This window comes from Hylobates moloch, unplaced genomic scaffold (assembly GCF_009828535.3).
Source record: "Hylobates moloch isolate HMO894 unplaced genomic scaffold, HMol_V3 SCAFFOLD_1, whole genome shotgun sequence".
Taxonomy (NCBI): domain Eukaryota; kingdom Metazoa; phylum Chordata; class Mammalia; order Primates; family Hylobatidae; genus Hylobates; species Hylobates moloch.
In genome coordinates, this window is record NW_026652276.1 from 82,989,146 (window position 1) to 83,011,580 (window position 22,435).

The 22,435-nt window shown below is 37.5% G+C and overlaps 2 protein-coding genes across 3 annotated transcripts in view; one reads left to right on the forward strand and one right to left on the reverse strand.

Moving 5' to 3' along the window:
- Nucleotides 1–22,435, forward strand: part of BAZ2B (bromodomain adjacent to zinc finger domain 2B) — a 385,701-nt gene that overhangs the window by 34,606 nt on the left and 328,660 nt on the right. Inside the window, exons 2-3 of one of the 2 annotated variants that reach the window (XM_058441739.1) lie at nt 93–234; nt 18,678–19,037. The gene's annotated coding sequence lies outside the window, so the exon portion shown is untranslated. The remainder of the gene's footprint in view (nt 1–92; nt 235–18,677; nt 19,038–22,435) is intronic. The other variant, XM_058441732.1, reaches the window with a different exon arrangement.
- On the reverse strand, nt 19,036–20,210 carry LOC116810767 (uncharacterized). Its single transcript, XM_032755626.2, has 2 exons — nt 19,827–20,210; nt 19,036–19,532 (listed from the first exon to the last, which is right to left on the reverse strand). Exons 1-2 carry the CDS (start codon nt 20,000–20,002, stop codon nt 19,094–19,096), a joined length of 615 nt encoding a protein of 204 aa, XP_032611517.1. The 5' UTR covers nt 20,003–20,210; the 3' UTR covers nt 19,036–19,093.

Consider the following 22,435-nt stretch of genomic DNA (forward strand, 5'->3'; position numbering starts at 1 on the left):
GAATCAATTTATGGAGTTTTTGTTTTGGGTTTTGTTTTTTTTGTTTTGTTTTGTTTTGTTTTTACATTTTTCTTTCTCTTACTCTGTGAAAGTAGAAACAGCTGCTGAGAAGAGATGACTAAAAGCTGAAAAGTGAAGAATTAACACTGATTTCTTGGCAGAAGCAGAAGCTTCAGGACTCCTGAATTGAGGGAATGATCTAAATTCCAAGGATTATCTCTCAGTGAGAACAAGGTATGTTCCCTTTCCTGAGTAGATAGGGCAAACCTCCCAGAAAATCTCAAACAACTGAATCCCATTCCTCCACCCAAAGCTGCACATTAAAGTTGCCAGAAAATTCCAGCTGACATGTCTTTTTTCTATTCTTAGACTTCAGCCATACTAAATTTCTCATGGTGTGGCCATTTTTCTTTGCTATTTGAAAAAATCCTGTTTGTAGCACCTTGTAGCCATGTGACTTCTGCCGTTTGTTTTGTTTCTCCAAAGATAATTCGCCTCTCTTTGGATTGTCTCTTCATTAAATATATGGAGGGAAAAAAAGAGAAGTTTTAAAAAGTAATTTTAAGTCATTCAGGCTAGGGATATTTTAAAGTCATTGACTATCTTTTAAACAAAACTCAGTGACATTTTCGGTAAACATTTCTGGTAAAACAGTAAACACTTTCCAGAATAAGCAGAAAATAATGCTTTTTAGTATTTTTGTCTTCAAAGATGGAGAAGAAACTAAAGCTAAGGAAGTTATCATTCAGTATTGCACTCCTCAGAGTAAAATCAGACATAAAACCACACAGTTGCTAAATTCATTAAACCAGCAGCGAAATAATATTTTGTCTATACCGAAGGCAAAAACCAAGTCGTCAAAATTCTTTATACACATGATACTTTTGGACAGTATAATATCAACAATATATAATATGAAAGCACAGTTATTCTAACATGTGCATGCTAATGGATAATTACCATTACAGTTGGATGCAGATTTTCTATGGCAAGGGTATGAGCAAATCTTTGATCTATATGCAGTTCATATAAGGGGGGAAAGTGCTTGACAACTTGTTCCTTTCATATTGAAAATCCGTGCAAAAAGGAGATGAGATTTTTAAAAATTGGCTTGTGATTATTTTGTGAGTCAAAAAAGTTTTCTAAAAATGATGTGTTAAGATCAGTATTAACAGAGCAGCAGCTATAGAACAAGAAAGATCACCATTACATTAAAGAAATTGCACTAGAATATTTTCACACTGTGCTATTCCTAGAACATAATTGTCTATAAATGTGCACTCTGATCTTGATTCTCTTATTAAAGATAGTAGTGAAAATTGTACTCATTATTGAATTTTGGTCCTTGTGTATATATTTTTTAGAATACAGTGAAAATATGGCTGGGCACGGTGGCTCACACCTGTAATCCCAGCACTTTGGGAGCAAGAGGTGGGTAGATCACCTGAGGTCAGGAGTTCAAGACCAGCCTGGCCAACATGCCAAAACCTCGTCTCTACTAAATATACAAAAATTAGCTGGATGTGGTGGTATGTTCCGGTAATTCCAGCTACTTGGGAGGCTGAGGCATGAGAATTGCTTGAACCTGGGAAGCAGAGTTGCAGTGAGCCGAGATCGTGCCATTGCACCCCAGCCTGGGTGACGGAGTGAGACTCTAAAAAAAAAAAAAAAAAGAATGCAGTGAAAATAAATGGGCAGTGAATATAAAAACTCCGGTTTCCAACCTGAAACATACTGGCTGTCAAGAGAGAAGGTAGTCGTGAATTTTTAAAATCAGATATGAGATAAAAACATTTCCTCATGGCCCTAAAAAAGACCATTTTAGTGATTTCGGGGAGCTTTCCCAAATGGCATGTGGTAGTACCATGAATAGCTTGAAACTGTCCTTCAGGGCTAAACTATTACGAATTTTAATGCTGAAGATAATATGTGAGGACAACCTATGATGCAAACATGGTTTAATCACTGTCGGGTGGCCTCTTTAACACACTGAGGATATGTATTCTCCTTCGCCTGTCTCCACCCAGAAAAAGTAGTCATTCCTTACTAAGTAAATTGTGTACTCATTTTACTTTGAATATTTATATTAGAGTAGTTATCACATTGTATCAGATACTTTGGGGTGTGAATGCCTCTCAGTTGGACTGTGCATTCTTCAAGGGCTAGCAATTTTGCTCTGCCTCAACAGAGGTGTGCTGGTAACTCTTTAAAAATAGACTTTCTGGGAGAGTGAGACCTTGTCTAAAAAAAAAAAAAAAAAAAGGCTTTCTGGGAATAAAAATGTATGCTTATAAGTACATACCTAAGTTTATAAATTCTATTGATTTAACAGCGGTATCATACAGTTTACAAATAATAATAAAATATGCAGTACTGTCTTGTAAAATTCATATAGCCAGTTGATTCTCACAGAATGCTCTAGTTGGTTTTTACCCAACTCTTGTGTCTGTAGTCTTATTGGTAGCCAATCTATGGTTGCAATTGTTGAGCAAATGCAATTCTGACATGCATGTTTATTGATATTTTTGTTTAAATGAGTAAGAGGAACATAAAACAACAAAAGTATATGTTGGAACTTTACTTTTTCATCAGTGATGTGAACAACTTCTTGCTAGATTTTTAATAGTTTTGAAATATTGGAAGATTATTTCATCATTTCTTGTGATATTTACAGTGTAGCACTTTAATTTGCACTATTTAAATTTTTCTGTCTCTTTCTTATCAGCACCACATCAAGTTATAGCCCACATTAAGTTATATATGAGGCGTAAACATTCCCACCATGGCTGATTTCAGGCTTCCAACATGGCATCACTTATCACAGAGTTGGGAAGAGATGGACAGTAGCACACCACTACATAGGTGTTTCTTTGCCATAGTACAATAGAGATAAATAACCTCAAGTGCATACATAATAGTAGAGTAAGATGTGATGAGTTTTAAGGACTTATTTGTTTTTAATAAATAAATTTAAATTTATTTTATATTTGAAGAGATTTATTTTTTGGTAATGACTATTTAATAACCAGCTTGCAAAATTCCTGAGAATTTAGCATTTGACTTTTATAAGCTGGGCAGAATCAGTCCCAGCACATTGATGCCCCTGTAGTGCTGTGCATAACCTACACAGCTTTGTGTGACTGGCTTGGGTGAACAGCAGTCTGTTAGTTAACTCAATCAATTTATTCTATTTGTTATTAGGCCCTTGGATTTCATATAGGATTGCCATGGGAAAGATCATACAAATGATCTCTGTGTACCTGATATAAAATTACTTCAAAAACTTTCTCTATTACTCCAATATTTTGTTAATTTTGTCTTAATGAATTGCTAAATTTCTGACTTACCAGATAAGGAGAATGGTAATTATATTCCCTCTTCATTTTGTCTGCATTGAAACTCACAGGTAAATTGTCTGCAACTTACCTATAACTGTTAAAGGACAATGATATCTTTAAATTTCTTCTTTTTAAAAATGAAATCTATGCTGAAATCTTGTGATATATATATACACATATATACATATATACACATATATATGGATATATATATACACATATATACATATATACACATATATATGGATATATATACACATATATACATATATACACACATATATGTATATATATACACACATATACAAATATATATACACATACATATATCAGACACATATATTTGCATGTACCGTTTGAAATTTGGTTTCTTATCAACATTTGAAAGGAAATGTTGAGTAAATTCTTGATTTGTTACCTTTATTTACCAGTTTTCAAAATGAGTTGGTTCCCTAGCATCATTCAAAGGTGAACAAAAAGGTTTTTTTAGTATAATTATGAACTCATTTATTAAAATACATATTTGTTATGTTTCTATCCATCGCAGTTATTGTTAACATTCAAATTGTTTCATCTTTGGCCAATGGGAGCCACCTCATATTGTACCCTTCAAATTGGCTACCAAGTCCTTTTGACATGACACCAATAATCTTTCATAATTTCCATGCTTACTGGTGTGAAAGGGTATTCTAAGCTCATTTTTGAATATTTCTTGACCCAAATATGGAGTCAGCCATTGCTTCATGGAATTTTTTAGGGGTAGATGGTGCATAGAAACCATAATCTGTATACTGTGGGTATGTGCTGGTTGCTATACACTGGTCCCTATTTCTAGGTATTTACAGTATGCAAGTAAGATGTATTTTTAAGTATAAAATATAAAATGAGTTCATTGTAATACATACATTTTAAATTCAGTATCACAGAGTTTTTATGCAATTCAAAAATTAATTTCCCAAAAACACCAACATGTTCATTTTTTTCTTTTTATTTATTTATTCATTTATTTTTTGACAGGGTCTTGCTCTGTTGCCCAGGCTGGAATGCAGTGGCACAATCATGGCTCACTGTAGTTTTGACCTCCCGGGCTCAAGCAGTCCTCCCACCTCAACCTCCTGAGTACCTGGGACTACAGGTGTGTACCACCATGCCCGGGTAAATTTTAAAATTTTTTGTAAAGTTGGGGTTTCACCATGTTGCCGAGGCTGGTCTCTAACTCCTGGGCTCAAGCAATCCTCCTACTTGGGCCTCTCAAAATGTTGGGATTACACACGTGAGCCACCGGGCTTGGCCATTTGCTCTTTCTCAGACTGTGCTTGCAACAATGTTACAATAACACCACCAATAATAGCATAAGAATATGGTTAGTGATAATTTCAGTTGCTGTTTTGTCTTGTTGCTTTGAATACTATATACTGTTAAATTAGTGTGTTTTAGTTGTTGTGTTTTAAAATCACTTGGAATAATTCTCTATGGTTATGCCACCAACTTCACATACAAGTAAGTTCATTTATTTATTTGGGTTTCACTTTTATGGGATTGTATTTTGGTTTTTTGGTTTTTTGGTTTTTTGAGATGCAATCTCACTCTATTGCCCAGGCTGAAATTTAGTGGCATGGTCATAGCCCACTGCAGCCTTGAACTCCTGGGCTCAAGCAATCCTCCTGCCTTGGCTTCCCAAAGCACTGAGATTACAGATGCAAGCCAGTGCACCTGGCCTGCTTTTTAACTTTGTTTCTCTTTTATAATAATGTAAATGACTTTATATGGTTCCAAATTCACATCTACAATACAGGTTTTATGAGATACCCACATACTGTACTGTTCCTATTTTACTACTCTGCTCCCTTCCTCCTTTTAGGTAACCATGTTTTTTTAAAGGTTTTAATTTATCCTTTCAATTAAAAAATAGGTAAATATTTAGATGAATGGTGACATACTATACTACGTTTTTCTCCAACTTGCTTTCTTCACTTAACAATAAATACTAGAATTCACTGTAAAGTGCTTCATACTGTGTATGTCCCTCATACTTTTTAATTTTTATTTCTTTATATTTTATTTTTTATTATACTTTAAGTTCTGCGGTACATGTGCAGAATGTGCAGGTTTGTTACATAGGTATACAAATGCCATGGTGGTTTACTGCACCCATTAACCCATCATCTACATTAGGTATTTCTCCCAATGCTATCCCTCCCCTAGCCCCCTACCCCCCAACAGGCCCCAGTGTGTGAGGTTCCCCTCGCTGTGTCCATGTGTTCTCATTGTTCAACTCCCACTTATGAGTGAGAACATGCGGTGTTTGGTTTTCTGTTCTTGTGTTAGTTTGCTGAGAATGATGGTTTCCAGCTTCATCCATGTCCCTGCAAAGGACATGAACTCATCCTTTTTTATGGCCGCATAGTATTCCATGTTGTATATGTGCCACGTTTTCTTTATCCAGTCTATCATTGATGGGCATTTGGGTTGGTTCCAAGTCTTTGCTATTGTGAATAGTGCCGCAATAAACATACGTGTGCATGTGTCTTTATAGCAGCATGATTTATAATCCTTTGGATATATACCCACTAATGAGATTGCTGGGTCAAATAGTATTTCTAGTTCTAGATCCTTGAGGAATTGCCACACTGTCTTCCACAATGGTTGAACTAATTTACACTCCCACTAACAGTATAAAAGCATACCTATTTCTCCACATTCTCTCCAGCATCTGTTGTTTCCTGACATTTTAATGATTGCCATTCTAACTGGCATGAGATGGTAGCTCATTGTGGTTTTGATTTGCATTTCTGTAATGACCAGTGATGATGAGCTTTTTTCATGTTTGTTTGCTGCATAAATGTCTTCTTTTGAGAAGTGCCTGTTCACATCCTTCACCCACCCCACTTTTTGATGGGGTTTTTTCTTGTAAATTTGTTTAAGTTCTTTGTACATTCTGGATATTAGCTCTTTGTCACATGGATAGATTGCAAAAATTTTCTCCCATTCTGTAGGTTTCCTGTTCACTCTGATGATAGTTTCTTTTGCTGTGCAGAAGCTCTTTAGTTTAATTAGTCCCATTTGTCAATTTTGGCTTTTGTTGCCATTACTTCTGGTGTTTTATTCATGAAGTCTTGCCTTCATGAATAGCCCTTGCCTATGTCCTGAATGGTATTGCCTAGGTTTTCTTCTAGGGTTTTTATGGTTTTAGGTCTTACGTTTAAGTCTTTAATCCATCTTGAGTTAATTTTTGTATAAGGTGTAAGGAAGTGGTCCAGTTTCAGTATGGCTAGCCAGTTTTCCCAACACCATTTATTAAATAGGGAATCCTTTCCCCATTTCTTGTTTTTGTCAGGTCTGTCAAAGATCAGATGGTTGTAGATGTCTGGTTTTATTTCTCAGGTTTCTGTTCTGTTCCATTGGTCTATATATCTGTTTCGGTACCAGTACTGTGCTGTTTTGATTACTGTAGCCTTGTAGTATAGTTTGAAGTCAGGTAGTGTGACACCTCCAGCTTTATTCTTTTTGCTTAAGATTGTCTTGGCCATGCGGGCTCATTTTTGGTTCCATATGAAATTTGAAGTAGTTTTTTCTAATTCTGTGAAGAAAGTCACTGGTAGCTTGATGGGGATAGCATTGAATCTATAAATTACTTTGGGCAGTATGGCCATTTTCACAATATTGACTCTTCCTATCCATGAGCATGGAATGTTCTTCCATTTGTTTGTGTCCTCTCTTACTTCCTTGAGCAGTGGTTTGTAGTTCTCCTTGAAGAGGTCTTTCACATCCCTTGTAAGTTGGATTCCTAGGTATTGTATTCTCTTTATAGCAGTTGTGAATGGGAGTTCACTCATGATTTGGCTCTCTGTTTCTCTATTATTGGTATGTAGGAATGCTTGTGATTTTTGCACATTGATTTTGTATCCTGAGACTTTGCTAAAGTTGCTTATCTGCTTAAGGAGATTTTGTGCTGAGACGATGGGGTTTTCTAAATACACAATCATGTCATCTGCAAACAGGGACAATTTGACTTCCTCTTTTCCTGTTTGAATACCTTTATTTCTTTCTCTTGCCTGATTGCCCTGGCCAGAACTTCTAATACTATGTTGAATAGGAGTGGTGAGAGGGGGCATCCTTGTCTTGTGCTGGTTTTCAAAGGGAATGCTTCCAAATTTTGCCCATATGAAATTTATTGTGGGTTTGTCTTAAATAGCTCTTATTATTTTGAGATATACTTCATCAATACCTAGTTCATTAAGAGTCTTTAGCATGAAGGGGTTTTGAATTTTATCGAAGGCCTTTTCTGCATCTATTGAGATAATCATGTGGTTTTTGTCATTGATTCTGTTTATGTGATGGATTACGTTTATTGATTTGCATATGTTGAACCAGCCTTGCATCCCAGGGTTGAATCTGACTTGATCTTGGTGGATAAGCTTTTTGATGTGCTGCTGGATTTGGTTTGACAGTTTTTTATTGAGAATTTTCACATTGATGTTCATCAAGGATATTGGCCTGAAATTTTCTTTTTTTTGGTGTGTCTGCCAGGTTTTGGTATCAGGATGATGCTGGCCTCATAAAAAGAGGGAGGATTCCCTCTTTTTCTATTGTTTGGAATAGTTTCAGAAGGAATGGTACCAACTCCTCTGTGTACCTCTGGTAGAATTCAGCTGTGAATCCGTCTGGTCCTGGACTTTTTTTGTGTAGTAGGATATTAATTACTGTCTCAATTTCAAAACATGTTATTGGTCTATTCAGGGATTCAACTTCTTCTTTGTTTAGACTTGGGAGGCTGTATGTGTCTATGAAATTATCCCTTTCTTCTAGATTTTCTAGTTCATTTGCGTAGAGGTGTTTATAGTGTTCTCTGATGGTAGTTTGTATGTCTGTGGTATCAGTGGTGACATCTACTTTATCATTTTTTATTGCGTCCATTTGATTCTTCTCTCTTTTCTTCTTTATTAGTCTGGCAGGTGGTCTATCTCTTTTGTTGATCTTTTCAAAAAACCAGGTCCTGGATTCATTCATTTTTTGAAGGGTTTTTCATGTCTCTATCTCTTTTGGTTCTGTTCTGATCTTAGTTATTTCTTGTCTTTTGCTAGCTTTTGAATTTGTTTGCTCTTGCTTTTCTAGTTCTTTTAATTGTGATGTTAGAGTGTCAGTTTTAGATCTTTCCTCCTTTCTCTTGTGGGCATTTAGTGTTATAAATTTCCCTCTACACACTGCTTTAAATGTGTCCCAGAGATTTTGGGACATTGTGTCTTTGTTCTTATTGGTTTCAAAGAATATCTTTATTTCTGCCTTAATGTTGTTATTTACCCACTATTCATTCAGGTTGTTCAGTTTCCATGTAGTTGTGCAGTTTTGACTGAGTTTCTTAATCCTGAGTTCTAATTTGATTGCACTGTGGTCTGAGAGACTGTTTGTTATGATTTCCATTCTTTTGCATTTGCTGAGGAGTGTTTTACTTCTTATGTGGTCAATTTTAGAATAAGTGCGACGTGGTGCTGAGAAGAATGTATATTCTGTTGATTTGGGGTGGAGAGTTATATAGACGTTTATTAGATCCGCTTGGTCCAGAGCTGAGTTGAAGTCCTGAATATTCTTAATTTTTCGTCTTGTTGATCTGTCTAATATTGACAGTGGGGTGTTAAAGTCTCCCACTATTATTATGTGGGAGTCTAAGTCTCTTTGTAGGTCTCTAAGAACTTGCTTTATGAATCTGGGTGCTCATGTATTGGGTGCATATATATTTAGGATAGTTACCTCCTCTTGTTGCGCTGATCCCTTTACTATTATGTAATGGCCTTCTTTGTCTCTTTTGATCTCTGTTAGTTTAAGGTCTGTTTTCTCAGAGACTAGAATTGCAACCTCTGCTTTTTTTTTTTTGCTTTCCATTTGCTTGCTAAATATTCCTCCATCCCTTTATTTTGAGCCTATGTGTGTGCGTCTTTGCATGTGAGATGGGTCTCCTGAATACAGCACACCAATGGGTCTTGACTCTTTATCCATTTTGCCAGTCTGTGTCTTTTAGTTGGGGTATTTAGCCTGTTTACATTTAAGTTTAGTATTATGTGTGAATTTGATCCTGTCATTATGATGCTAGCTGGTTGTTTTGCCTGTTCGTTGATGCAGTTTCTTCATAGTGTCAATGACCTTTACAATTTGGTATGTTTTTGCAGTGGCTGGTAGCAGTTGTTCCTTTCCATGTTTAGTGCTTCCTTCAGGAGCTCTTGTAAGGCAGGCCTGGTGGTGACAAAATCTCTCAGCATTTGCTTGTCTGTGAAGGATTTCATTTATCCTTTGCTTATGAAGCTTAGTTTGGCTGTATATGAAATTCTGGGTTGAAAATTCTTTTCTTTAAGAATGTTGAATATTGGCCCCCACTCTCTTCTGGCTTGTAGGGTTTCTGCAGAGAGATCCACTCTTAGTCTCATGGGCTTCCCTTTGTGGGTAACCCGACTTTTCTTTCTGGCTGCCGTTAACATTTTTTCCTTCATTTCAACCTTGGCGAATCTGACGATTGTGTGTCTTGGGGTTGCTCTTCTCAAGGAGTATCTTTGTGTTGTGCTCTGTATTTCCTGAATTTGAATGTTGGCCTGTCTTGCTAGGTTGGGGAAGTTCTCCTGGATAATATGCTGAGGAGTGTTTTCCAACTTGGTTCTATTCTCTGTCATTTTCAGGCCCACCAGTCAAACATAGGTTTGGTCTTTTCACATAGTCCCATATTTCTTGGAGGCTTTGTTCATTCTTTTTCATTCTTTTTTCTCTAATCTTGTCTTCTCATTTTATTTTATTAAGTTGATATTCAATCTCTGATATTCTTTCTTCTGCTTGATCGGTTCAGCTGTTGATACTTGCATATGCTTCACAAAGTTCTCGTGCTGTGTTTTTCAGTTCCATCAGATCATTTAGGTTCTCTAAACTGGTTATTCTAGTTAGCAATTCCTCTAACCTTTTTTCAAGATTCTTAGCTTCCTTGCACTGGGTTAGAATATGCTCCTTTAGCTCAGAGGAGTTTGTTATGACTCACCTTCTGAAGCCCACTTCTGTCAATTTGTCGAACTCATTCTCCATCTAGTTTCGTTCCCTTGCTGGCGAGGAGTTGTGATCCTTTGGAGGAGAAGAGGCGTTCTGGTCTTTGGAATTTTCAGCCTTTTGGACTGGTTTCTCCCCATCTTTGTGGATTTATCTACCTTTGATGCTTCATGTTGGTGACCTTTGGATGGGGTCTCTGAGTGGATGTCCTTTTTATTGATGTTGATGCTATTCCTTTCTGTTTGTTAGTTTTCCCTCAAACAGTCAGGCCCCTCTGCTGCAGGTCTGCTGGAGGTCCACTCCAGACCCTGTTTGCCTGGGTCTCACCAGCGGAGGCTGCAGAACAGCAAAGATTGCTGCCTGTTCCTCCCTCTGGAAGCTTCGTCCCAGAGGGGCACCTGCCAGATGCCAGCCAGACCTCTCCTATATGAGGTATCTGTCGGCCCCTACTGGGAGGTGTCTCCCCATCAGGAGGCACAGGGGTCAGGTACCCACTTGAGGAGGCAGTCTGACCCTTAGCAGAGCTCAAACACTGTGCTGGGATATCCGCTGCTCGTTTCAGAGCCATCAGGCAGGGACGTTTACTTCTGAAGCTGTGCCCACAGCCGTCCCTTCCCCCAGGTGCTGTGTCCCAGGGAGTTGGGGGTTATATCTATAAGCCCCTGACTGGGGCTGCTGCCTTCTTTTCAGAGATGCCCTGCCCAGAGAAGAGAAATCTAGAGAGGCAGTCTGGCCACAGAGGCCTTGCTGAGCTGTGGTGGGCTCCACCCAGTTCAAACCTCCCAGCAGCTTTGTTTACACTGTGAGGATAAAACTACCCACTCAAGCCTCATCAATGGCAGATGCCCCTCCCCCCACCAAGCTCAAGTGTCCCAGGTTGACTTCAGACTGCTGTGCTGGCAGCGAGAATTTCAAGCCAGTGGATCTTAGCTTGCTAGGCTCTGCCTCACACCTTTTTAAAAACTGCATAGTACTCCACTGTGTGGATGTACCATAATTAATTCAACCATTTCAGTATGACAGATATTTGGATTATTTCCAGGCTTTTGCTATAACAGTGCTTCAAAGAATAACTTCCTGTATATATACCTATTTTCATACCTATTTCAATATATACATATTTTTGTCAGCATTGGTCAGACTTTTAGAAGTGAGATTTGCTAGCAAAAATAAAATAAACACATATGTAACTTTGTTACATACTGCCAAATTCTCCCTTGTTGGGGTTTTTCCATTTTGTACTCCAAAAAGAAGAGGAAGAAGAAAAAAAGAAAGAAACAAAAAACTGCCCCTTTTTTCTGTAGGAGCCTCACTCACTAGCAGCCTGTTTTGTAAAAGCTGGAATTTTGGGAATCTGAAGGATGAGAAACAGTATCTCCGCAATTCTTCATGTGCATTTCTCTTACTATGAGCAAGGTTACGAATGTTTTTATTTAAGGGCATTTCTTCCCCCTTAAATGCCCTTGGGCATTTCTTTTTTGTGTGCGTGGTTTTTTTTTTTTTTTTTTTTCTGAGACAGGGTCTTGCATGTTGCCCAGGCTGTAATGCAGTGGTTAGTTACAGTGCACTACAACTTCAAACACCTAGACTCAAGTGATCTTCTTATGTTAACCTCCCAAGTACCTGTGACTACAGGTGTATACCATTGCACCCAGCTCACTCTCTCGTGCATGCTCTTGCTCTTTCTTTCTCTTTCTCTCCTTCCTTCTTTCCTTCCTTCCTTCCCTCCTTCTCTCCTCCCTCCTTCCTTTTATCTTTCTTTTTCTCTCTCTTCCTTTCCCTTCCCTTCCCTCTCCCCTCTCCCTCCCCTCTCCCTTCCCTTCTCTTCCCTTCCCTTCCCTCTTCCTTCCTTTCCCTCTTCCTTTCTTTTCTTTCCTCTTTCTTTCTTCCTTTCTTTCCTTTCCTGTTTCTCTCTTCCTTTCATTCGTCTTTTTTTTTTTTTGAGACAGGGTCTCACTCTATCACCCTGGCTGGAGTCCAGTGGTTTGATCATGACTTACTGCAGCCTGGACCTCCCGGGCTTCGAATAGCTGGGACTACAGGGACACACCACCATGCCCCACTACTTTTTGTATTTTTTGTAGAGACAGTCTCATCATGTTGCCTAGGCTGGTCTTTAATTCTCTGCCTGCCTCAACCTCTCAAAGTGCTGGCATTACAGGCATGAGCCACTGTGCCCGGCCCCATTTCTTTTTCTCTAAAATGACTGCTTATCTCTCAAGTCATTTTGCTGTCAGGTTGTTAGTCTTTTTCTTCTCTGTTTTTAGGCAGGCTTTACATATAAGGTTATTCAACTGTCTCATATAAGTTGCAAGTATTTCTTTACAGTTTGTCATTTGTCTTTATAGTTTGCTTGTGGTGTTTTTGTTTTGGCTATAGAAAAGCTATTTTATGTAGTAAGATTTACCAATATTTCCCTTTATTGTATCTGGTTTTGACCATTGCTGGGAAAGTTTTCTTTACGCTCTAATTATTGGGGAATCCTCCCATAATTTTTTCTAGTACTTGTATAGGCTCAATTCTTCATGTTTAAATATCTGATCTTTTTCAGTTTTATTTTTGGAACAGATCCAAGTTTATCCTTTTCCTTATGAATACCCAGTTATTTGAATACCACTTTGGTTTTTGCCTTTTTTCTTTTTTTTTGAGACAGTACTCACTCTGTTGCCCAGGCTGGAGTGCAGTGACACAATCATGACTTACTTCAGCCTTGACCTCTTGGACTCAAGCGATCCTTCTGCCTTGGCCTCCCTGATAGCTAGGACTACATGCGCATTGCACCACCGTGCCTAGCTAATTTTTTTTTTTTTTTGAGATGGAGTTTCGCTCTTGTTGCCCAGGCTGGAGTGCAATGGCATGATCTCGGGTCACCACAACCTCCGCCTCCCGAGTTCAAGCAATTCTCCTGCCTCAGCCTCCTGTGTAGTTGGGATTACAGGCCTGTCCCACCACACCTGGCTAATTTTGTAATTTTTGGTAGAGATGGGGGGGTTTCTCCATGTTGTCAGGCTGGTCTTGAACTCCTGACCTCAGGTGATCCACCTGCCTTGACCTCCCAAAGTGCTGGGATTACAGGCGTGAGCCACCGTACCTGGCACCTAGCTAATTTTAACTTTTTTTGTAGAGACAGGATCTAGCTATGTTGCCCAGGCTGGTCCCAAGCTCAAACAGTCCTCCCGCCTTGGCCTCCCAAAGTGCTGGGATTACAGGCATGAACTACCATGTGTGGCCTTAAACACCAATTATCAAAAAGTCCATCTCTTCCTCACTGCTTTGAGATAAAGCTTTTATCTATACTAAATTTCCATATATACTTGGGTCAATTTCTCATTTTTCTATTATGTTTCATTGGTTTTTCATTCATGTGCCAGTGCCAACTATTAAGCTTTAAAGGTTTTATAATGCTTTAGTATCTGTTATGATTGTCCCCTCCATCCCTGGCAAAGCTCTCTTTTTCAAGATTTCCTGTGTTTTCTTGTTTCTTTTTCCAACTGAATTTTTTAACAAATTTGTGCTTACAGCCTTGTTCTTAATCAGGGATGTTTATCAGAAGCGCCTTTAGAGTTAAAGAAGAAAAGAAATACTTGACCCCCACCCAGACATAGTGAATTCTGGACGTTGGGGACATTTGAATTCACATAGTGAATTCTGGACACTGGGGACAATTCTAGATATTTAAAACAATCTCTACAGTTGATTCTGATAATCCCATTTTTAAAAGAGGCCTATAAAGCATCATAGCCAGGTTTTAATTCCAGACTACTTTATGATTTGTTTTCCCTTATGTATTCTGGCCCATAGTTAATGACTACAGCAACTACTGTAAGCCAGAAATTTCTCTAGTCCTCTTTCACTCCTTCCTCTTCCTTAATTCTATTTTCAGTTAGTCACCAAACTGAAATTTTACCTCAGAAATATCTGGCTATAAATCTCCAATGCCACTGTCTCTTACCATAATTCTTATAGACTGTTAAGCAATCTCTTAATACTGCAGTCTATCATTTGCACTGCCTATACAGTTATTGTTCCCTCAAAACAAGGTTAATCATGCCACTCCTTTGCTAGCCTTTGTTGGCTCTTAGGATAAATTCAACCACCTTACCAAGGTACTTAGGCCTTTTACTCTCAGGTCCCAGCCTTCATCTTGGTCATGACATCCCTATCATTCCTTTATCTCTGTCCTTCCCCATACCGAATATTCCCGCATACAGATTTTCTCACTAGTGGATGGACACCAGATCTAGTGTCTCTGCGTATTTACACTTATTGTTTCTTTCACTTAGAAGACCACCTCCCACCCCGAACTTCTTTGCTTGGTAAGCTCTCAGTATTTGAGATGCAGTTCAAATAACATCTCTTTGATAAAGCCTTTTCTAGTCTCCCAGTGAGAATTAGTTGCCTCATCCTCTTTATTCTCACAAAACTTTATTATTTGTATCTTTATAATGTGATTTATAAAGATTCTCTAATCTCCCAGGCATTTCACACTTTCCACATCAACCAGAATATGAGCTTTTCATGTTTTTCCAGCCTCTAGCATAGCGCGTAACATATAGCAAGCACTCAAATGTTTGTTCAATGAATGAAAACAAATAAAGCTTCATTAGGCTGTAGTGATTGAAACAGAAACAAGATATAACAGTGGCCAGCTTGTTATACTGTTGAGATCTCTCGTTTGTTTTTCTTTGTAGTCAGCCTTCCTAGACTTCATTCTCTGTACATAGCAATTCCTTACTCTTTGACAAACCATCTACAATACCCATAGTAGTTAGATAGCCATCCAACTCTTATCTCTATATCTACCTATTTAAGAAGTTCTGTCTTTGTCCTAAAAACAGATGCTGCTTTACAGAAGAAAGTGCAAAAATTTAGTCCATATTGGTGGCATAATTAGTCTGTGGGATGGGTAATAGGTATAGAATTTCAGAGTTAATTATTCACTAAAAGTTAATTATTCACTAAAATTGGAAAAGATCTGCTTGATCATTAAATTCTTTCACAATTGTGTACATGATGAAGTACTAATACAGATGATGATCTTGGGTAGGAGACTAAGTGCTGTTGGGAGTTAAATTATTTTATAACTATAGCAATTATTTTATCTGAAGTTTTCCCCCTCAACTGTATGATTATGTTATAATCTCTGAAATGATCAAGTATGATAACATGAAAAAGGGAAGGAATCATATTTTAAAAATAATTTAAGCACAATTTCTTAGTAAGAAGGTATCAAATAGAGTAATCCAGTTTAAAATTTCTAGGAAATCTTTTTTTTAAGAAGAACAGTTTAAAAGTACAGATTAAATTGAATAGTATATCTGAATTACCAAATAACATTAAATAATTTTAAATATGTATTTTAATATAAAATTAAAGTTTTTATTATTGAGTTTTATTGAAATAGAGAAATATATTTATGAATTTGAGATACCTATGTCAGTCTTTCATTTACCAACTATTTTGTTAATTATTGATTTCCATATAACTTCACCACTGAGAATGTCACATATTTCCTTAAGTATATAACGAGCCCTTCATTATAAAAATATATTTTTAAATGTTTTTAAAAGACATTAAAATCAAGGTTTTCACTGTCACGCCTTTTCTCCTTTTTTCCAACCTTTTTATGATGATACGATGTATTTTGTTACAAGTTACTTCCTTGTACAATCAAGTAAAAGACAACTTTGGGTTGTATGTGGCTCCAGCTTGAAATTGCATATACATATTCTTATAAAAATTTTTGAATTATGATTCTAAAATTACTCAGGGGAATGGAGTTTTCATATAGTAGTTAATCACTTTCATTACATATATTCTGTTTTTTCTGTTGATTAGACATATTTCCACAATTTAAATTAATGAATTTTATTACTTTAAATTTTTTTTTTCACAGGTTTCTTTTCTAAAATCCAGGCAATGTAAATTACATATCCTGATGAAACCATTGTTTGGGAAACCAGTGTGGCGTCTGCAATCCCAATATTTCAAAATATTACTGGAACCAAAAATTGAACTATGCTTTGCAGTATATTGTTTGAAGTATTTAAGCAAAGGATGTATTCTTAATTATTCAAGTTACAGTGTGCCACTTAACTTTATTTCAGGCGAGGTATATTTTGGGAGAATTCTTTATGAAAATCAAGATAACTTGAATCTAGCACTTTTTCCTTATCTTTTCAAAATTAAATATTTTCAACAGTAATGCTAATGATTATGTAGTGTCAGTAATAGATTGTTAAAATATTAATATTCAATACGCATAGAAATATCAGTGAATTCTATTTTTTAGTTCCACATACTTAAAAATATTATTTATTTAATGACCACCATTATAGAACAATGCATTAACTTTTTCGTATGTGACTTGGAATAGAAGTCTTAGATACTAAGTGCGTTCATACTTATATTTTAATCTATATTTTTCTTCTGGAACATTATTAGTAAATTTCGAGATTATAGAACTGTTGACCCAGTCATACATGTACAGAGCTTGGCCTCCGAGTTAATTAAATATGAGTTAATAATATATTATAAGGAAATTATTGTCCTTATTACAGTTATTAGGTAGTTACTCAAATTATAGCTTGAAAGGAATGCAGAGCATGAAAAACTCAGGATTAAATTATGCATTTGAACCTTAGGCCAGTTTTTACTGTAGAGACAGTTTGCTGCTAAAAGAGAAATTGTATGTCATTGAAATTAAATGCTTTTCTGGGGATGGAAGATTCCAGTTTTTAATGAAATTACTGAGTGTGGTGTAGTGAAATGATTAAAATCTGTATTCCGGGAATGTGGCAGGGAAAAAAAAAATCAATAAGTGCTAGCACAGCTTTGCTGCTCAATGTGAATCCTGAGAATGAAATAAACTACTACAAAAATAATAATTAAAAACATATCAGCACATTAATTTATTTAGCATCAGTCTCCTGAGACATCATCTTCACTAATTTTTAGCATACATTTTACTATGTAATGAGCAGCCTTCTTTTCAGATATCCCTATTAGACAGGCAGTATTTCTGCCCTTCCCCCAGTGCTCCTGCATTGCAATCATTGTACTTGCACTTATTATGTTACAAATGACCGAGGTAAGGCTGACATTCTCAGTGCATGCAAAAAGACCGAGTCTGCCAAGCTTTTTTTTTTCCTAATGAAGCAGCTTTGTGAAATCTCCCCATGTGTTAATACTAATGAAGATCCTCCAGCACAATTAAAATCACAGCCAGTGGCTGAAGAGGAAACATAAAACAATAGCATCTTTTAAGATACATTTATCCACATATGTATAAAATATACATAGATGATCAAATTATTCTCCGATAGCTTAATTTTTACTTACTCTTCATCCTGAAAATTAAATTATACAATTTTTAATTATATGAACTTTGAGACTTTCTTGTGTTCTGGAGGGAAAAAACGGTACCTCAACGAACTTCTAAAAAAAAAATACGTATCTTCTTGGCTAATAAAGTGTTATCAAGATTAAGGCTTTTAAAAAAATTGTTTTTAGCAATCTATAGGATGGGGTGCGTGAGGGAATGGGGTGTATTGTGTCTTTAGTTTAACTTGATTGGTTGCAGGATTTGGGAATTGGGGTTGGGGGAGTGGAAGGGTAAAAACAAAGTTGGAAGAGATTCTGCGGGTAGACACATAGCATATGACTGCATGTGTAGTTTAAAGGAGCAAAGGGCTACCAGTCTTACTCATAACTTGATTTTTAAAAAGTGTTCAGTGCCTACAATTTGCTATGCTTTTTTCTAACCTCTCAGAAACTGGAAAAAAAGCTATCGAGATTACCTTTTACAGTGTGTGCATATAACTTTAAAACGACTATTTTAACGTCTTTTATTTAAATTTTATTTTAACGTAGTGCATAAACATTACAGCCAGTTTAACTTGTCCGTAGAAAGGCAGTAGAATTTTACCCCGGGACCATCTTGCATCCTGCTTTTTGAGTTTTAACATCCGCAAAATCTCGGCATATTAATTTAGTCGGTTTGTAGAATTCTGAGTTTAGGAACAAAAAAAGTTTAGGTGGAGATGGTTGACCTATGCTCCCTGCTCTGTAGCTTTTGTTTTTTAAAAACTAAGTTTTAAATCCCGTTTTCTGTCCTGTCTTCTTTAAAAGCAAAACAAAACATTTTAAGTTTCTTAACTTTTTCCTGGGACAAGGAACGGTGCAAACTCAAAGCTACAGTGTTCTTGGAAAGAAGCAGCAACCCCCTCCCTTGGCTCCTTTAGGAGCTGATAGGTCATTTATTATTGGAACTGAAATGGTATAAACAATTCTCTCTCTCTTTTTTTCCCTTGTTAACAGCAACTTTCATTGTTAGAGAGAGGAGAGAGAGAGAAGCCTTGTTGGTTGACGTCACTTGGTTCATGAAGCCTTCGCCTAGAAGTGAAGCTGCTGAACAAACCTTGAGAAGAATCATCTCCTGCTTCAATCTGCTGCTGGATAGGAACTAATCAGAGAGAGAGAGGCGGAAGACGGAGAAGGAGGGAGTCGAAGGCTTTCCCGATCACAAATCTCACCTCCACTACAACTCTCTTTATACTTTTCTTGCGGAAATAATAATAGAAATAAGGAGGTGGTGGGGTTTCCAAAAATCTTAACCTTCAACCATCTGGGGAAAAGGCAAAAATCCCATCTACCGCAACTCTCAGTTCGAAAGTAAAGGTGAGTTTAAAATCCTCGGGCGTGAGGGGTGCGGGTTAGGATGTAAATTCCCAGTGTTACAAAGCCGGTGGAAACAGCAGCGGAGAAACTGCGCTCGGGCAAGCGGGGGACTCCGGAGTTGCTGCGTGGAGGCGCTCGCCCCGCCGCCCTCTCGCCCTCCGCCGCTGTTTACCCTCGCCGGTCGGTGCGGCTCTTTGTTGTGGTGGCCGGAAGGCTGGGGTGGTTCTCGGGGTCCCGAGTGGAGTTTGGGGGAGGAGGACACGGAGATGTGCCGTCCTGGGTGGGAGGTGGGGGGTGCGGCCACAGGAGAACGTAAACTTTATTCCTAGAAGCCAGTGCGGGACTTCGCTGGAGTAGGGCCGCGGGCTGTGCTCCCGGCCGGGCAGGCTCTGCCGCCGCGAGTCCGCCGCCTTTGTGCCGGCCGCCCTGGCTTCGCGTCTCCTTCCTCTTCCCCTTCGGCTTCCAGCGCTCAGGTCGCCGCCAACAGTTTTGCTTCTTAAAAAACAACCTCTGTCAGCGTTACGATGGCCGTTCCTACCCCGGAATATCCGCTGCTCCCCCACTCCGTGCCAGGGTAGTTTCTGGATCACCCCCCACCCCCGTCCGCCTCCTGCTGCCCTTTTTTGCCTCCGCCCCCTCTTCCCTGTCGGACTGACGAGCTGCGTCTACCACCCCCACTCCCCAGCTTGGGCCTCTAGCTCTCCCGTGTGTAGCTGGAGGCTCTTGAGTTTACTGAAGATGAGCGGGGGTGGGGGTGGGGCAGGTGGGATTGGGAAAAGATCTGGATACCTGGGAAGGTCTATGTCAGGATGCAGAAGGTTTGAGGAGCATTGCTTCTCATACAGTAAGGTCTGTGCCTTGGTCTCATGTTTTAGCAGTTCTTCCCCGGGAACGACCGCCAGCTCCCAACTCCTCTGCTTCCCTCTTTTAATCTTCTTGTCGCTACCCCTCCCCCCCGCCCCCATTCTCTTTCGCGGCTCCCTCCGCTTTAAGTAGTTTCACGAACCCCAGAATTGGGATTTGGGAAGGGGAAGGAAGTGTTTGAAGAGTCAGAGCTGGCTCTGTTGTTTGGGAGATTTTCTCTTCTTTTCTTTCTCCCTCTGTATTTATCTTTTGTCTGTTGCTTCCTTATAAAGAGGGAAGCAGCTGCAGTCCTTGGCCGAGTTGTTGAAATTTATCCCTTTGTGTATATTACAATATCCTCCATTTTTTTTTCCTGCCCTCTAAACAACAAGCGTTTCGCCATCTTGGGCAATTTTATTCCCAAGTCTCTCTCTTTTTTATTTTTGAGGAAAGGAAAGAAGCATTAGGAAGTGTGTCTGGATAAGGCTCAAAGTTTAGGGAATGTTCAGGGGGCCCAGTGACGTCATGTAAACTTTATGGAGAAATTTTCCCAAGAGTAAATTTTTTGCTTAATTTTTCTCCTGTTTTATAGGATTGTGTAACTTACAGGTTACTGATAAGTTGTGTGGCTTATTTTTGTGTTTTGCTCTCAAAATGAGTATACGAAGTCTGCGCATTGTATGTTTTGGTAACAGGTGGAAGATTATGTGCAAAAAATGGTAAAAAACTTTTGTGCGTCATTTGTTATTTATCTGGTTTTTGTGTACTTTTTTTTAATTTAAAGGTTTCAACTGTTATCTGTAGTCAGTATATTCCCTTTCATATTTGCTCCACTCTCCCCTATGGATTTTTTGAAAACTAGCTTGGTTAATATTTATGTATGGTTATTTTAGATTATCTGGCTCCCCGTTTATAATAAAATGTTCTGGAGTTTTCTTTTTCTATTATTTATTTACATTTTGAAAAGAAATGACTATAGAAAATACCTTAAGATAATGGATACTTTAAAATTTAGTAGCAGATATTAAGTCAAACAATTGTTGAGTATTTAAGAGGCAGAATTGATTTTAAAAGTTATTTTATAATCGCTAGCTATAAACTGTCAGCCATTATGAACAGATAAACAAAAACTAGCACTGTTTTAATTTGCTTGTCTAACATAGTTTTTCGCCTCACAAAAGTTGGTTTGGTCACATGACCAAACTTGATACACTGACTAGTATATAAATAAGAGGCACTGTAAATTGAATGGGAAAGTGGAATTCTGTCTCCTGTAGTCATTTTCAGTCAGCATATTTACATCTCTTCTAACAAGGACATGAAACTGTCTGTATTTAATTTGCATTCTCTTTGTCTTCTGGGTTGAGGGAAAAACACTACAATTAAATTTTAAAAAGCTAATAGAAACAATTCTGAATACATTGAAAAGGTTTGTCTAACACACAAAAATTTATGTTCTATATGGTATGTTTTTATTTCTGTAGCAGTCTTTTTTGGTGTTATTTATCCAGGAATTTGCTTCATGTAATATGCTATATAGAAAGCTTGACTGAGTTGAATGTCTGCCATTTGTGTGAATTGTAGGTAGGTGAAAAATGTTTAAATAGTTAAAAGCACATAGAACAGATGGTTCTAAATTATACATGCAACAAAGGACTAGAAGATTTGGCAGATTATAAATGGCAAGCAACAGAGGATAAGCAGTTTAAGAAAATGGTAGTTAAGTACATTTGATGTCTCACACCTATTGTAAACACTGTACATATTATTGTCACTCTGCTGCATAATCAGTAATTTGGACAACATTAAGACTCGTATGGTTCAGATAGAAAAAAGTAATTTTTACAAGTATTTGAAACAAGTGGTTGAATTTAAAATTATTTTAAACCTACGATGATGATGAAGAGTTTTTTTTTTTTTTTAGGAAATCAGATTGTATGTTTTAAAGATACAAAATGATTTATGAGAACTTAATATTGTGTTCTTATAATGGTTGGAGAGAAATAGGAATGAGTACATATTTTAAAATCCAGATAATAGTAGCTTCACTGTTCTCACATGTTAAACTAGTGCCGAATTGTAGTACCATTTACTCTTACAAACACTAATGAAAAAATACTTCTAAACTCTTCAGTCTTGGAAATGCATTTATTGGAATACTGCTGGCATCATTTATGAAATACTTATTAAATGAAGGAAGGATATATTTTAGTTTTAATTTTTGAGTTTTGTACATAACATGATACTGATTTTACTTGAATATAGTTTATTTAGAATTTTTAGAATAGATGGATTCTTATGCAGTTTTTTTCTTTCTAGAAGAGTCTCTGAGTAATTATATTTAGCATTTTCAAAAAATTTGGAATAGCTTGAAGTATTCAACTTGGTAGAAATTTGTTTTTATTTTTTATAAGCCATTCATTTAAAATGCACATGAGACTGTAATGGAAACCTTAGAATTTTAATTCTGTTGCCCTTTCTCCCATTTCTTTGTTTGCATGTTTATTATAGAACTGCAGTGTAAAGGAGCAGATGTTTTGCCAAACATCCTGATG

What these genes read in the sequence shown, in the direction of transcription:
- LOC116810767 (XM_032755626.2), bottom strand. Translation starts at nt 20,002, where the DNA reads ATGGGGGCGGGGGGGAGGGGTAGCGACAAGAAGATTAAAAGAGGGAAG. An exon ending in CCTGACATAGACCTTCCCAG is followed by an intron (nt 19,533 to 19,826) that starts GTATCCAGATCT and finishes TTGTTTTTTAAG; the next exon opens with AAGCAAAACTGTTGGCGGCG.